General features: G+C 45.7%; 1 protein-coding gene across 1 annotated transcript in view; it reads left to right on the top strand.

The window, feature by feature from the left end:
* ISM1 (isthmin 1) overlaps positions 1–17,209 on the top strand; it is a gene marked incomplete at its 5' end in the record, with an annotated part of 74,790 nt that overhangs the window by 39,594 nt on the left and 17,987 nt on the right. Inside the window, one exon of the mRNA XM_081097511.1 lies at positions 9,303–9,542. Within this exon, the coding sequence (XP_080953637.1) occupies positions 9,303–9,542 (240 nt within the window). The remainder of the gene's footprint in view (positions 1–9,302; positions 9,543–17,209) is intronic.

Here is a 17,209-nt window from a genome sequence, read left to right as displayed (position 1 = left end):
TTTTCTGCAGTTCCCCTCCTTCCTCACCAGGCCCATTTTACAGGAGAAATAACAGGTCCTGCATCAGTTAGCTTTTGCTGTGAACAAACCATTAAGAATGTGTTAGCTTAAAACCACACACATTTATTGTTCCTTGTGATTCTATGGGTCAAGTGGGCGGGCCTTTCTAGTCTGGGTTGGCTCAGCTGGGGCTGGATGGCCTAGGATAGTCTAGGATGGTCTCCATGTGAGTGACTGGTCATTGGCTGGCTGGATGGCCTAGGACAGTCTAGGATGGTCTCCATGTGAGTGACTGGTCATTGGCTGGCTGGCTGGCCTGGGGCAGATTGTCCTTGTTTCAGATGTCTCTCATCACCCAGTAGACTAGCCCAGGCCTTTTCACACAGTAGTCTCAGGATTCCAAAGAGCAACAAAAACAGGCAAGCCCCAAAGAACAAGCACTTGTCTGTGCTTACAGTTGTCATTGACCAAGGTAAGTTACAAGGCCAAGTAGAAAGACAGTGTGAGAAGCACCTACCAAAGGCATGGACATTTAGAGAGAGAATTCATGGACACTTTTACAAACCAATCTAACACAGGTACAAAGGCGCAATAACTTGCCTAAGCTTACAAAACTGGGTAAGCATGACACTGGGACGGAGACCCAGGCCTCAGACCACCTGGCCCAGTCCCCCGCCACAATCCCATGAGCCCTTTTCCAGGATTCAGCTCACCTTAAAACCTATTTTAGAGGTGCTAGAACAGAGAGGTTTGTGGTAGGTTTCATGAGGGATCTTGATTTGAGATGGTGAGGGAAATCCATCTTCTTAGTTAAAATAATAACCTGGGCAAGGGTCCCCAGGGCCACCCCACCCCAGGTCAGCCTCTGAACTTTGCCATCCCATAGTCTTTTGCTTGCCTTCCTGGTTGTGCCTTCCAACAGAAGAACACCAACCTTGACCTAGGCCTTGGGTGCCCCCCATCCCATGTGGGGAGACACGGAATCTGTTAGCTTCAGGATCTATTAGATACAGAATCTGTCCTCGTCCTGTTCGACACACTCCCCTCTGATCAAGAGAGGACTTACATAGTTGAGCCATTTAGGCACGCTAACGATTTGGTGCCTCTTCAGACGGAGTGAGTCCTGGAAAACGGGTCCCAGGTAATTACCACTCTGTTTTCTTTGCCAGAGATGGAGAAAGCACAACTTGAAAAATCCTCAGTCATCCATCGTTCTGAAATATTTGCTCACAGTGTGATTTAGGAGGCTGAGCTCTACATGGCCGAGGAACAAGGACCAAGGCCCCCTGGTGGCCACCCTGTACTTTATAGCCCAGAGCGAGTTAGCTCTGCCCTCCAATTCAGATCCCCCTCACAGCAGACAAAGCCCTCCCTTAGCACACTCTTGAAGAGGGTTTGTCTCACACCCCAGGAGATCTATTAAAGTGTTCTTTCTAGGCAAGCCCACCATTTCCCCTGAGAAGAGTTCTGGAAAATACAATTTTTTTCATCCTCTTACATTTGCAAGGATGTCTTAGATGATGAGTACAGTTTTCTTTGGCCAGCTTGGCTTTCCACCCTTGTATTCTACTTACATGTTTTCTTAGACTTGAAAGACTAGTTCATGTTTCTTTTCTGTTCATTCTTTAGCCTCACGGGACATAAAGGAAATGGGTCCTGGAGACGGCCCCCTCTGATTTCTTTGCCAGCAGTGGAGAAGGCACAACTTGAAAAATCACCAATAATCCACACATTTTCAAGATCAAAGCTGTTTACAGAAGTATCCCAGGCGAGCCAGTGGGGTGTTGACTCCCATTTAGTCAGCCGGCCCCCAGAGCCTTCAGTTAAGAAAGAAGCACAGGGCTGGGCGGCCCACACTAGTGGCCCCGTCCCCTGTGAACCAGCTCCCTGCCCAGATGCAAGGAGTTGACCATTCTTCATTCCTTCTAAAGTGTCCACTGAGCTCATAAGCAGGGTCATTCCCAAGCCCTAAAATAAACATTCTTATGATACATTCTGCCACTCTAATGAGAGATTCCTCAGCTATTAGTCACAGAAGGCTCCCTGGCCAACCAAGACGCAAGCCTCCTGCATTCTTGACGCATGATGTGCCGGTGTCACCGGCTCCCAGAATTGGCTTCAGGTTCCCACAGCAAAGACTAAAGCACATTTCTGGCCATTTCTCCTTGGCCAGGAGTTTGCATGCCCATCCTTCCTATAAAATAGAGCCATTGATATTTGCTCAGTGAGTCCATCACACACAGGTAGAGAGAGCAGGAGGTGGCCAACCTTGCACCTGTGTATTTAAGAGTGCTTGGTTCTCCCCATGGCTCCTGCTTACTTCTTTGCAGAATGAGCCTCCACCACCCCCTACTGCCACTCCTACGTGACGGCCCTGAGCCCTCAGAACAAGTGTTCCCCCTGTGAAAGCAGATTTTATGGTCTGCAATTCATTTTGTTCTCTCTCCTGGTTGTCTCTTCCTAGGGGCGCTTGCTCCCCAATCATGTGTAAAGATAATCAGTGTGCCCTTTTATTCTTTTATCTCCCCAAACAGAGAAACGTTTGCTCTTCCCTTTGAAACACCACCAATGGCATTCTTGAACTTATTTTTATACATGTGGAAGTGTTCCAGACAAAAATCGATGCCCAGCACAGATAAAGCCCTGAGTGTTTATCGTGGGTAGAAGAAAACAGAGTGTTTTAATGTGGAAGGAGCACAGCCATATGCCTGGGTGCAGTATGGCTTCCTTTAATCTGGAAAAAGGAAACAAGCATTGTCGATAATAATATGCAGATGTCCAGCCCCAAATGAGGACATATTGCTAATTAGCTATATTGTTAGTATGTTTTAAGGAGAGAGGCTGCAGTGACGTTAATTATAATCTCTGTTGTTTGTTGTTCAAAGTCTATGAGACCAAAAGCATTGCTAATAATATCTTCTTTAATATCTTCAATAGAGGATTCCGGATTTTTTTTTTCTTTAGAATCCCACATAAAAGCCACATGAGGGGTAATGAGGCCTATAGCCTGAGTCTAATTAAAATAAAATCTAACTAGGCCTGTGGCCATCATTATCATCAACTAGTACTTATTGGGTGCCTCCTGAGCTTGGGGAATTGGAGGGTGTGGGGTTTGAGATTGCAGATATGGCCTGTTCTTTAGCCTCCAGAAGAAATCCGCCATCCCGTCTGCCTCCAAGAAGTCTGCCTGGTTGTGCTAATGTGGGAATACTTACCACAGCCGTTTTTTAAGAAGCACTAAAACTGTCCTAGGCGGCTACACTGTTGCTAGTCTGTGCCTCTTCTGGAGGTTCTGGAAGTGATCTGATCAGGCCTGTTTCACACACCAGCCTTTGGTTGCTGTTTGCAGAACAGGGCGAGTGGGTCTGCAGAATGAGACAATGATGCTTAATGCACTTTTCCCAAAGATGGATGTCATGGCCTCTTTCCCAACTTGATCTCACCCCTGGAGTTGATCACCCTAATTTGTCCTGTGGCTTGGTTCTCCAAGGACCCCCTCCCTCTCCCTCTGTCAGTGCCAAATGACTAGCTGGGAACACTGACCATTGCGACCGCTTTGACCTTGATGTGGCTGTGGTGCTCCACCTTGGTCACAAGGATAGCCAAAATGAGCAGCTTCGTGCAGTGGCTGGAGGCAGTGGTTGGGCATCCTTGGTCTTGGGCCAGTGGTGTCCTGGGGAGAAAGGACTTCAACAATAAAGCACCTGGGCTTGTCATCTTAAAAACTGTACTCAGTCTACAGATGACAGGTTTTCTCTTTTAGTTCAACTTGGCGGGGCTTTCCCCGGGGTATTTAGGGCCAGCTTTTGAGAGCGAAGGAGGGAAGAGATCCCAGCACGGACAGCTTCAACAAGCCTCCAATGACCCAGGAAATGCCACCAGGAAAGTGGTGGCTCATGGAAAAGTCACAACACACTATGATGGGAAGTTTTCAGATCAACAGCTGGTGGGTCGAGATGTCATGTTGGGCCTGGCATTTATATTCTTTAACTCAGTGATCTCTTACTAAGCAGTGACCTAGGTCCTACCACCCACTCCATTCCATCTTTGATATCCTTTGGGTCCTTGTACCAGGCCATGCCAGGACCTGGGGACTCTGCCCCCGCCGTATCCGTTCACACACAATATTCACTGGCCCACCCTCCTCCGCTCTGTTGTCTTCATCTTCTTCACTTTCACTCATCTTTTCAGGCTCAGTTCAAATAGTATTTCCTCGAGAAAACCTTCCTTTCTTTTTAATATCAATGTTCAAAGTAAGGAGTATTATCATTCCTACCTTGAATGGTGAAAATAGCTTTTCTATCTTTCTCTCTTTTGTGAGTAAGCTCAGGGGGTTTCATCAATTCAATGTGTGCTAGTCAACCACAAACCTTTTGTTTTGAGGCCCAAATTGTTTAATCTTTATGCAGTGGGGCCCCTTTAAGCTGGTTCCTGAGTTCTTTAAAGAGGACACTGTTAGTCACTGAAAGCTTCCTTCCCAATTAAGTATCACCTATACTTTCCACCCCAAGCTCTGGAATCAGCCATTTATTTTTCCAAGGAGCTCTGGTTCCTTTTAGCAAGGGCGAACTCCTTGAAATTTAATGATAGTATTTTAGGACAAATGAAAGGAAATATTACACTGCATAGTGAGTAATAGGTTTGAGTAGAGGCTGGAACAGTGAGAAGATTCTGAATGTGTATGGAGAAGGGTATAGATGGCCGAGCTGGCATAGGGTATTAGGGACGTTAGCAGCAGAGCTGAGCATCCGTAGCCTGGCTACCATGGTGAAGTTCACCGTGATTCACTGACTGCCCTGTGAGTACCTCATCATCTGGTGATTGTGTCCCATTGCCAACAGCACAGACCTCCACCTTGAGTCACTTAGTTAAACAGGGCTTCTCCCTTTTTTATTGATAATCAAATTAGAGTTAGAGTCACAATAAGAAACTGGTACTGGTGCTATAACATTGTCAAGGTTAACATCAGTGTTGATGATAGGGGTAAAAGAAGTTCAGAGATCACCATTCCACGACTGGTATGATGATGACTCTACAATGCCCTCAGGGACCCAGGCCCCTCCATCTTTCCCTTCAGACTTCATCCTCATTCCATTCGAGCATTTATATCCACATTTCAAGCAGGAGAAGGTGGAAGAGAGAAAGGTAAAAGACAAACTGATTCTGCCTCCAATTAGCAGTACCATCCAGCACCTTCCACTTACATCTCATTGGGCAGGATTGTGTCACATCGTCATCCCTGGCTGCATTGGATGCTGGGAACTATAGTTTCAACCAACACTGTGTCACCTACACAAACACTGAGTGAGAATGGGAGGAATGCATATTGGGTAGGCAATCGCAATGTCTGCCACAATACTGCCATCCAAGGCAACATACATGAGCATGAAGCCTATGTTATTATTAGTTTATTCCTATTTTAGATAAGAATAAGCTGTAAAATAATGCACAGAGATGGGGAGCATCAGCGGTGGCTGGATAATTTGGCCACTGTGCATCAACGACCTCATCACTTGAACAGTGTCTTTGTAGAAACCATATAATGGCCTCAGTTCTTCTGTTTCTCTTTTTATTGGCAGTCACAGCTCTCAAATTAGAGTTGCAGAGAGAACACTGCTACTGGAGCCATAGCACTGTCACAGATTAAAGGTCAAGCCAAAGACACATTGTGGGTAAAGAAATATGTTCCTAAACTAAGCAAACCTCCCTCATGTCACTTGAATTTAGGCGAAATGAATCCTGCAGCACTTTGGGAAGAGCGGTGGCATTTTTTTTCTTTGCTTCTTAGACTTTCCTAAGCTATTGTCTTCAAGAAAGGATGTTTGCCTTCCTGAGTAAAGCACAACTATTTAAATCTTTACTTTGAGATACACACTTCCTGAGGATCTTCACTCTGATAGTATCATTTAAGTGGAACACCCAGTGAGTGAGCTTGGTGAGAGATGAGTGCTGCCCATCAGGGAAGACCTCCACTGGGACCTCTGGAAGAAAAATGTGCAGTGTGTCCTTAAGAAAGGATGAAAAGCCCTAGCCAGTTTGGCTCAGTGGATAGAGTGTCAGCCCTCGGACTGAAGGCTCCTGGGTTCCATTCTGGCCATGGGCATGTACCACGGTTGCAAGCCCCATCCCCAGCCCTGGTGGGGAATGTGCCGGAGGCAACCAATTGATGTGTCTCTCTCACATAGATGTTTCTCTCTCTGTCTTTCCCTTTCCCTCACCACGCTCCCTAAAAATCAATGGGAAAACATCCTCTAGAAAGGCTGAAAGACCTCTCCCTGCATTATTGGTAGATCCAGTCTCTCATCTCCCAGCCCAGATTTAAAATCTATACCATCAAAATAAAGGCTACTCCAGAATCTTGTTATTGATTGAATAAAGTTGAGTTTCATGTTATGTGAGCCATGCTAAGGTACCTTCCCCATCCTAGGAATTCCAGTTTCTGAAGAGTCTGGGGTCATGCAGTTGCAGGAAACCAGGCTTTCTAGATAAATATGTTTTGGTAGAGATGCAAGAGTAATTCAATAGTCAGAGAATGTGATTAGCATTTCTTATTACTTCCCATCTGCCAAATCCTTTATAAATACTGAGCTTAGGGTGGGGGAGGGCGGGCAGGGAGAGGGGAGGATTGGAGAAAGATGGAGAAAGGCCACAATTGCATGCCTAACTCAAGCCAAAACATACTTTAGCTCCAGTCTCTTCCCGGCAGAGGCGCTTGTGGCCTGAATTGTCCAGCCAATCGCCTAACTCTCTATTTGTCTTTTCATGTGTAGATACAGCCCACCCTGAGTTATCTTGCCCATCCTGCTGGGAGGGTGCAGGACTCTCCATATAATCTGCTCTGTTTTACATGGGGGATCATTGAGCCACAGAGACGTTGAAGGGTTTTCTTGGTCCATGGCTGAGCCAGGATCACTCTGTGGTGGAGTATTGCGTACCAGGAAAAATTCCAGAGCCAGATCAAGGAACCAATCAGATGCGATTCTTGTTTTATCAGCTATCTAAGCAAAATGCCAAATAGCAGCAAAAATACATTTCTTATCTCTTCTTCTAAAGTATGTTCAGTAGGAGAAAGAGTACTTCATCACAGGGAAAAAGAAAGAGAGCTTCATTTTTAACCCAATGAAGGAGCAACTCCGAGTTGCTGCAGTGCAGTTAAGGCTAGGTTTGCCGGGGATCCCCCAAGCAACTGGCAAGCAAATCTTGGCCCCCTTCTGAGACTTGCATTCCCAAAGCCTGCGCAAGAAATTTTCCTTGAGAATCCACTGTCCTCACTAACACTGTTGGGGAGTTTTAGGGTTAGGGAAAAGCAAGGTAACAATCACATTTAGTTATCTCTCATTGGACTGTGATAGTTATTATGTTGAGGAAAGACATGTAGTGTGTGTTCTCTCTCTCTCTCTCTCTCTCTCTCTCTCTCTCTCTCTCTCTCTCTCTCTCTCTCTCATCTTTCTCTCAAGCCAGGGCAACTCCCTCTACAAGGATGTGCCAGGAGACAAAAACTATGGCAGAAAGGTTGCTGAAAAGGTTAACCAAGACACTGCCCCCACCCACATCTCCTGGGCAGAAGGAGAGGGCAAGCAAAAACATGCTGAGAGCATTCAGCAAACCCTCTGCAACTTCATGTTTTAAAGAGGAGACCGCAGACATGCTGTCTATCCCAATCCTCTTCTTGGCCTCTTGAAACATCCACAAAGCTGGTTTCTGTACCAGCGAGTTTATTCCTCAGTCGCATTTCTGTTGGAGATACAGAACAATCCCTTCCATCACGTTTGCTCTCTAAGAAGATATTTATCTGCTGCATGAGTTTCATCCTCAGTCCATGCTTGACCTTGGGGACTCAGTGTCAGGAGTGTTTTGATACCACACATAACCCTTTGGCTGGGTCAGAAGCACTGTGGTGGGGGCGGGGAGTGCGTGTGGAGACAGTGTGCTGGAATATACGCTCCAAACCCCAAAACATGCCCAAGAATAACAAGGACATTAACCACGGACCCAAGGGTTGGTGAAATTCTATCTTCACATCTCCCTCCACCAGTAAACATGAACATGCCATCCCCGAAGGGATGGAGGGAGCCTCCAACACAAGGTCCAGAGAGAATGCGAGGAGAAGGGCTGGTTTGGGAAAGAAGTCCAGCAATTTCTACACTTCAGTCACTGGAAAAATTTCCCCCAAGTGACAACTAAATAGAGACATTTTTCACTAGCTGGGGAAAACAACAGGCTTGCACTTTTCAGAAAAAAAGACATTAAAATTTTAGAATGCCATTTTGCCACTTTTTTTTCAGCCTCCCCCATCTCTTCATCTTCATCTCATGCTGTTCTCCCCTCCTTCGCTCCATACCAGCCTCACTGGCCTGCTTTCTGTCCTTCAAATGAGCCACGTTTATCCCCACCTCAGGACTGTCTTGCTTGTTATTCCTTCTACTAGAAGGTCCTCCACCCAGATCTTTGCAGGATGCCTTCTTCTCTTGTTCAAGTCTCATGCCAGATGTCACCTTCTCAGACACATCCCCTAGCTACCTAACAGTGTCCCCAGCTGCTCTCTATCATTTTCTTCTTTCTTTTCTTCTTAGCAGTCACCACTCTCTGAACTGATTTTATTGATTTCTCCATATATTTATTGTTTATATCTTTCAACTAGATGTACACTCCAAGAGAATAGGGCCCATGTCTGCCTTGTTTATGGTTGTATCTCCTGTGCCTAGCATGTGGTTGGCATTTGTTGATTGGATGGATGGAAGGGAGGAAGGAAGGAGGAAGGAAGGAAGGAAGGAAGGAAGGAAGGAAGGAAGGAAGGAAGGAAGGAAGAAGAGATGAGTGAATGGATGAATGCATATAATCAATGATTTGGCTCAAGTATTTTATTCAGTTTGGTCAAATCTTTTGCTCCATGACCCACACCAAAGAAACAAACTCTGGACTATAGGATGATAACTCAAGCCGCAGTGGTTAATCAGTTGAAGCTGTGAAAGGAAGCCATAATTTGACTTCAATTCTAAATGAGCACCTACTGTCCTTCAAAATAGTACTTTTGTGTTGATGTGCTTGATGTTGAATACATAACCCGTAACTCATTTACCTTCAGAAAATTGCCAAGAAGCAGGCTGGAAGAAATTGCCCGATGATTTATAACTCAATTATTGAAGATGGAGAAATTAAACCACAGGGGAATGAAAATGAGTTGGGAATACCATCCTGGCTTCATTCCAGCCACTGCAATTGTTCCCGAATTTAATAGACTGTTAAGGGTGATGTTTTAAAATCGTACCCTATTTATTCGTTCATTTTCTTGTTTGTTTTAGAATAACCTCAATTTGGAAAGTGACTCTACATCAGAAAGCAGCTTTCCTTTCTCCAAAGAAGCACCCGGGGAGCATCTGGACCACCAGGCGGCACACCAGCCGCTCTCTAGACAAAGATTCCAGCCGGAGGCTGGGCACCCTTCATTGCAGAGAGATGGTCCAAGATCTTTCCTCCTTGATCTACCAAACTTTCCAGATCTTTCCAAAGCTGATATCAATGGGCAGAATCCAAATATCCAGGTAAGGCTCAGCAGCTGAAAAGTGCAAGAAAATGGAACAGTCCAACTCTTTGTTGCCTGACCTGATTTCAAAGCAACCCCTGCCTTTCCTCACTTTTCTTGTTAACCCCTTAATGACTCCTGCTTATGATCATGTTATCTCTGTAAGAATAGTCGTGTATTTCGTCTACGTAACACCCTTGATTGTGAGATACACCATTATTTGATAAACCCCTAAAAAAAAGAAAACATTGCTTATTAAATTATGACAAACCGATGATTATAAGATACAGTCTTATATCAGAGGCATTAAAATGTAAAAACCACACAAAATAATATGCCCTGACATTGAAGAAATATGGTAGCTGTGGAAAGGGCCAATCCAGCATGTGAGTAAATGAGGCAAATCATCGCATGATTTCACAGGTGCCCAGGCAGGCCCTCTCCCTCACATGCCTCTCTAGCTTGCGTTGGACACCAGAAATGCCTTCAGGAGGTGACAACACTGCAGTGGCTCCAAAGTGTAAATGGCCGATAAAGAATTTTTTGATAAGAAGGGAGGTGAGAACAGACATTCCTAAGAGAGATGAACGCACACCACCAAGGTGGAATGGGGTGGAGCTGAGGGAAATAGGAGGCTATTCAAAGGGGTGCCTGGGGTTGAAAAAGATACTATTCACCGCCACCAAAATAGCACCATAGACTACCAAGCAGATGTTGATCCGAATGGACTCTCCCAACACCCTGATGAAGCACATGTCACTTTTTCAAAACTGTCAGCCAGGCAGTCAGGCCTCAGGAAGTTACTCTGGTGTGCCCAAGGTCACGCGGCTCGTAAACGGTAGTTGGGGGCTCAAATCCAGTCTCTCCGGCTCTCGGGAATACTCACCCCACCAATTTGTGTTTCAGGGACGAGCTTCTACGTTTCCATTCTGCTTGGATCTCCCTCTGTTTCTCCCAGAGGTGGTCCCATGAGAGCTGAGAGAGGTGCTTTCTCCTGGGCAACCTGGGCCCGTGCAGCTCCCATTCTCTTCTCTCTTGCCTTCTTCCCTACTCTTCAGCTTTGCTCTTAATTCTTTCTATTTGGGGAGGGACAGCTTTTCCTGATTTTTCCTCTCTGCCTGAGTTTACATGGCAGAAGCTTCCTGAACCTGACCCCAGAGGAATTGGTTCTTAATTAAGTTAATCGTCTCTCTCCCTCAAGACGGACCCTCTCTCCATGACACCATTTTAGATCAGGTTTCCTTGATCAGAGTTGCTTTGCTTATAACACCAGTGTCCTGGTGACTACCCAATACCCCTGGGATTACACCTCAATTAGAATACGTAGGCCAACCCCTAGTGCATTAAAAACGCTGGGTTAGGTTCTGAGAAATTAAGAAATGTAAGGCCTTTTTCCTCCAGGAGATGACATAGGTGTGAAAATCCCAGCTACCACCAAAGACTGTGTGGGAGATAAGGGATCATGGAGACAGAGGGGAAAATCGCTATGTTCCATGGTGCACAGACTGAATAGATGGGCAGATGTAGGGCAGGGCAGTCAGGGTTGATGGTACAGAGGTAGACAATGGTTTGGAGGTCGCTCTTTGACAACCCGTGCACAGAAATCGCTGCATGCCCCAATTAATATGTCTGATGAGTCTTGCATTGTGCTCATTGATTAATTGGAAAAGCAGGCCTTTTGCTCCACTGCCCTCTCTCCAGGAACTGGCCACTTGGCTCTCTGCTAAAAAACAATGGATCCACTTGGGGGAGGTGCAGATTGGGGGAAAAAAGAAAAAGCCCAGACATCTCCTTATTGTTGCTCAACATCACTTTCCATCATGCATTTATCCACAGGGAGTGATTTTTCCTTGTTCATAGATTTTATGGGACCAGACTGCCCTTACCCCCAAGGTGCTTAGGCCATGCCTGGAACAACTTTAGACCTTCTATGGCTCACAATTTTTCTCCAGAGGCGGGACATGTCACTGTGGATCTTATTGCTAAGGACTGAGCTATGAGTGTAATAGAGTTTAAAACGGCTAATGTAAAGTTATGAGAATATGCCTGGATGCAGGGGAACACCAGGCCTTAGGAATGCTTCCCCTCACAGACATGTTTCTAAGTACTTGGGCTTCCCCTAAGAACCAAACTTCTCAGGATCCTCTTTCTCTCTCCCAGATAAATTCACCCATCAGGAAATCCCCATATTCCATAGACCGCACAGGGACTCTTTTAAAAATATTACCTAAATGTTAGGGAAGAACAGTGGTGTAAAGGCAGTGGGGATCCATGGAGCTGGGAAACCCACATGACTTTTCCAAAGAGAAGAAAAAGGCGACTGCGCAGTGCTGAGCCCCCTGCAGCTCACACGGCAGAGCTGTGCGTGAGCTCCAGAGAGCAGTCCAGGTTGCTATTCATTTTGACCATCTTAAGCTGTGTTGTTTAGCCGGATGGGAGGTAAAGAATTCTTCAGAATGGTTTCGCCTGGCTTCCTGAGGACCGAGGGGGCTGCTGGAGCTCCCAGGTAGGGAGAAAACCAGAGAGACGAGGAAGCAGAGAATTGAGTGGATGACGAATTATGAGGAGGCCACACCTGGTTCCCTCTGGCAAAGGCTTCTGGACTTTTAGCAAATGCAGCTTCCCCACGTGCTGTCACAAAGCTGTGGCTGCAGAGATAGTACAAGCGGAAATTACTTACCCTCCTCCCCTCTGAGACCCCCAGCCACCTGTTCATATAGACTTAGAACCGGTGAAACGTAACAATCGGTGCTTTGTTCTCACTCTGTCTTACCCCCTCCATCATCCCCCTCCCCCAGCCCCGGAGCAAGAAATTTACCTCCAGGTGCTGCTTCTGAGAGAAATGCTTTGGAGCACAGGGTAGGAAGAGGAACAGGGCCATGCCCAGGAGGTCCCAGACTTTCGAGTTACCCTTTGAACAGCAAAACTCACCATGGCCCCTAAGAACATAGGTTCCCCATAGCTCCAATATCAGGGTTGTTGGCAGAATGGCTTAAAAAATTAAGAAAACTCCAACCCAGATACCATGAAAGTAAAAAAAAATCCCAAAAGAGTAGGCCAACACCATCTTTTTGCCCACTGTCCAGTTGGGGGAGTGCCTGTCTCTTTGCACAATCCCTGCTTCTGTTAACCTTCCACAGGAAGTGCAGAGGGTGGGGTGGCCTGTGTTTTATTGATCAAATGGCCTGTTGGCCCTAGAGCAGTGGTTCTCAACCTGTGGGTCACGACCCCTTTGGGGGTCGAATGACCCTTTCACAGGGGTCACCTAAGACCATCGGAAAACACATATATAATTACATATTGTTTTTGTGATTAATCACTATGCTTTAATTATGTTCAATTTGTAACAATGAAATTGGGGGTCACCCAACATGAGGAACTGTATTAAAGGGTCGCGGCATTAGGAAGGTTGAGAACCACTGCCCTAGAGAAAAGAAAATCGAGCTGCGTTTCTGGCCTCCTCTTTCTAGACCACAAAAGGTTAATGTCCGTCACTCAGAAAGATGGTCAAAGAACGAAGCAGCTGCTACCCGTGGGAGCCCCTGCCCTAGGTCTGCGTGTAAGTGTGTGTGAATGCACATACACAGGGGTGGGCACGCGCATGTGTGCGCACACACACACACACACACAGGCACAGTGCTGGCCCCATGCACCACTGCCCTTGAGTAAACCAATTCCCTGGTGGTCTTTTAAAAGATGAGGTACTTCCTAAAAGGGGGTGATGGTTTCCGCGTTGGCAGCTCTCGCTCCTTCCTGCAAGCACTCCTCTTTTGTTGAAATCCACTGGTTTGACACAGGCTGATTCAGCCAAGCAGACAGCCCTGCTGGTCACCGTGGTCCCCTGAAAGCATTTTCTCTCCCTGGGGAGTGGAGTGAAGACAGGTGAAGGCCGCTTCAGTGGGTTGGCCTCCGCTGCCAGGGCCCTGGGCCTGTCTCCCCCTTCCTCTGGCAAACTGCCCTTCACCCCCACCTATTTATGTCTGACTTGGAGCCGGGTAGCTGAACAGGAATTCGATACCCCTCTCTCTGAACCACCCCCAACCCCTCCAGTGTCTGGAAGCATTTCCCACGCCCCAGGGCTGGGGGCCACTGTCCCTCCGGCCAAACAGCCCACACCTTTCCAAAGTGACAATGCTGAGTCCAGGCAAAGGCCACATCCCTCTTGGGCCTCTTGACTTTTAGGAAGGGAAATCCTTTTAAAAGCCCTGCTTTGTAGAGCTTTTTCAAACGCCCCTAAGCCAGGTGGCCTCCATTCCAAGTGGGCCTGGCTCTCCGTTGTAAAAGACTGGCTTCAGGCTGTGGAAATGAGTGAGGGGAAAAAACAACCATGTGCAAAATAGAAAGAAATAGCCTCAAACTCCTGAACCCAATCTCCATATTAAATTTGAAACAATACTAGAGGTAGGGTTTTGTTTAAAAAATAAATCAGTCAGGAAAGAAAAGAGATCCCCCAGGACAAGTTACACTTGAACTTTCATATCCTTGGCTGGGCTTCGGTCTGTAGCTGATGGTCAGATAGCAAAGACAAAAATCTCTAAAATAAACTCATTATTAGGCTTACTGCATCAGTTCATTACCACGGTAGCTAGTCACAACCAACTATTTCTCTTTTTTGGATCGAGCTGAGATTGGTATTCATTTCAACCAATATATTTATTTCTTTTCTTCCATTGAGAGAGACTTAAAAATAGTCATCTAAAGGCCTATTTTTTCTTGCACAGATGTATTTACATGGCCATGGGCCTCTTGAGGGCCACAAGATACAATCAAATGAGTTGGCCAGGGCTCTCACTGTTGTATGGGCTTCTACTTCTGATTTCAGTTCCTCCTTTTTTCTCTAATATACTCTTGGAATGACAGGTTTGGCTGAGTAACAATCAAAGAAATTTCTGTGCCCAAGACATGGGCCCTTACACCCATGGGGACAAGCCTATATTGTTCAACTCCTCATTGACCTCTGTGGTTTCATGCAGGTTACTCCACCTCTATATGCCTCAGTTTCCTTGCCTGTAAAAATCAAAATGATAATACCACCTGTGATATATATATATATATATATATATATATATATATATATATATACATTGTCAAGGAAGGAGGGTATGTAATCTGGGCCCTAATCCTTTGCTGGAGACTATCTTACTGTCCCTGGATGCTCTGTGTTCCTGTGGAATCAATTCACCTCTCAGGGAACTACCGACTCATGCCCGCCTAGTCACCAAGCTCACAAGGCTTACAGGACCATCGAGCTAGAAGATTCTCTCTTGTTCAGGTGGTCAAGTCTTTTGTATTTTGTAGTTTATTATCAGTTAGACTGAAACTTGTGTTAGTTTCCCTAAGAAAGTGCTTTGAGGAGAAAGTATAATAAATGTTCTTAATAAATGTTTTAACTATCCAAAGGAAGAAAGCAACTGGTAGTGTTGCCTAGGATCCTCACATCTGGATTTTGGACAGAATTCCCCAAATTGGCAGTGACATAGAGCTCTGTTTCTTGAAGCTGATGAGACTCAGCCAGAAGTTGGGCTTGGATATTTTGAAAGAGTTTTCTTTCTTTTATTGTCTTGGTTCATGGTGTGGAAAAGTCCAGAAAAAACAAATGTACTTATATACTTCAATTGTGTGCATCAAGGAAGAGAAAGGACGGTAAGAGCTCGAGTCTTTATCAGCTTGGAAATCTGCTGTGCTCACTCCCACACCTTAAGCTCATCACATCGATTATTGTTCAAGACATTTTTATAAAAGGACTCTTTGATGCCAAAGAACATGTAAGTAGAATGAGAGCAACAGGAAACATAAAACTAATCCCCATCATTCGAGAAATCATTGATCATGCTCATTAAGTCTTTTTAATTGTATGCCTATGAAATTTCAGGTTCAAGATTAGATTTCTTCTTTTGATATCAGTATGAGGTTTCCACATTAACTGCAGGGAAGGGCAGATCCTAAGGTTTGTGTGGGGGTTTTTTGTTTGTTTTTTTGTTGTTAATTCAGTTGAGGCAGTGGCTAGAAATTAAAGGGGAAAAAGAAACCTCTAAACTGTTGCGATTTAGTCATCGATATAGTTTTTGGAGTAAATTTGTATTTTGCTACTCATTGCCTGGCCAGGCAACAAATCTATTTTGTTTGGATCTGAGTACCAGTTTGGAAGAAAAAGAATTATATTGACGGTAATAGCTTAAAACATGAAATTGTTTTTATTCCCAGCTTGGAGAAATTGCAGGGCACGTTTTGTTTAGGCAATCCCTTTGACTCCAGTCTGAATACAAATGGAATACCAAAACCATTGGGCATGTTCCCCCTTATCTTCTACCCAGAGACTGATTTCATTACCATAATTGCAGGCTTGCCTGGCTCTTGGCAGCTTCTCCCCTCCAAGACCCTTAACAGCCATGCAGACGATTGTTGAGGTTCAGTTGTTCTGTCTGCAGGCTGAGGGGGATGGGACTGCAGAGGAGAAAGGGTATGTCTCCAAGGCTCAGTAGCCTGTCACTCCCCAGCTGTGCACGCCTCCTGCACTTGTCCTTCCGGGGTTGTGTGTGGGTCCCAGTCACTGTCATTCCCCAGCAGCCATCCATTCTAGCAAACAGCAATGATACAAGACATACAATGCATTCATTTTCTTCTCTCTTTTTTTCTTTTTGGGTGATTACTAAAAATTTCATCATTCTTTATACACTAGAGGCCCGATGCACAAAATTCGTGCAGGAGTAGGCCTTCCTTCCCCCAGCTGCCAGCACCAGCTTTCCTCTGGCACCAGGAACCTGGGCTTCCCTCCAGCCACCTGCAGGCACCCGGGACCCGGGCTTCCCTCACAACCCCAGCTTTGTCCAGAAGGCTGGAAGAACGTCCAGAAGAATGTTGGTCTAATTAGCATATTATGCTTTTATTGTGATAGATATGCAAAGACTGGGGTAATGGTGGTAGCATGGAATAAATCGAATGGTGTGCTTCTAGGCATTCCACACCAGAGGAAAGATACACTTGACCTGCCGCAGCCCAAGTATACTCTGGTATTGAAGGCCACACTCTTGATCTTGTGTTTGGACCACACAAGGCCACAGCCCAGGCTCACCATCAGCTGGGCAACTTCCTTTGAATGGTAAAGGGAGCAGAATGCAAAATTTCCCATTCCTAACACAAAAGGAAGAGGCTGTTTGTCTCAGGATGGGCACACCCTGGTGCAATTTGGCAGAGCATACCAGCAACTCTCTCAAACGTCTGGTTAGGGCAAAACTAGAAATCCATCTGCCCAGTACATCTTGCGCTGATTACTTGGAGCACGTGTTTCTGATTCATTTGCACATAACTCATCCAGGGGGTGTTGCAAGAGCTATGTGATGGCCAAAGGAACCCGATGAGTTTTTATTATATTTTTGAAACAAGTTTCTCTACGTTGATTGTCTCTCAGAGCCAAAGAAGCTGCATTCTTCCAGCCCTGTGACTTCCAAATGAGGCTCAGTAAATTAGAGAGCAAGTTCTAACCTTGGCTCTGGGACTATCTGTTTTGAACCTGAGGGTTGGTTGAAGGGTGTATGTGCTGGGTCTGGACCTCAGGACAAGTGAAAATCCCAGCTGTGAAAGCCTGGACATTGAGGACCTTGTGTTCACATCTCTACACAACCTGTGGCATCCAGCATCACCCGCATCTGTGGTCTCTTTGCTCCCTTGGTTGCATGAGGGGACAAT

Source organism: Myotis nattereri (genome assembly GCF_964212035.1).
Source record: "Myotis nattereri genome assembly, chromosome: 8".
Lineage (NCBI taxonomy): Eukaryota > Metazoa > Chordata > Mammalia > Chiroptera > Vespertilionidae > Myotis > Myotis nattereri.
Note: the sequence above shows the minus strand (reverse complement) of the source record. Positions and strands in the feature narration are given on the sequence as shown.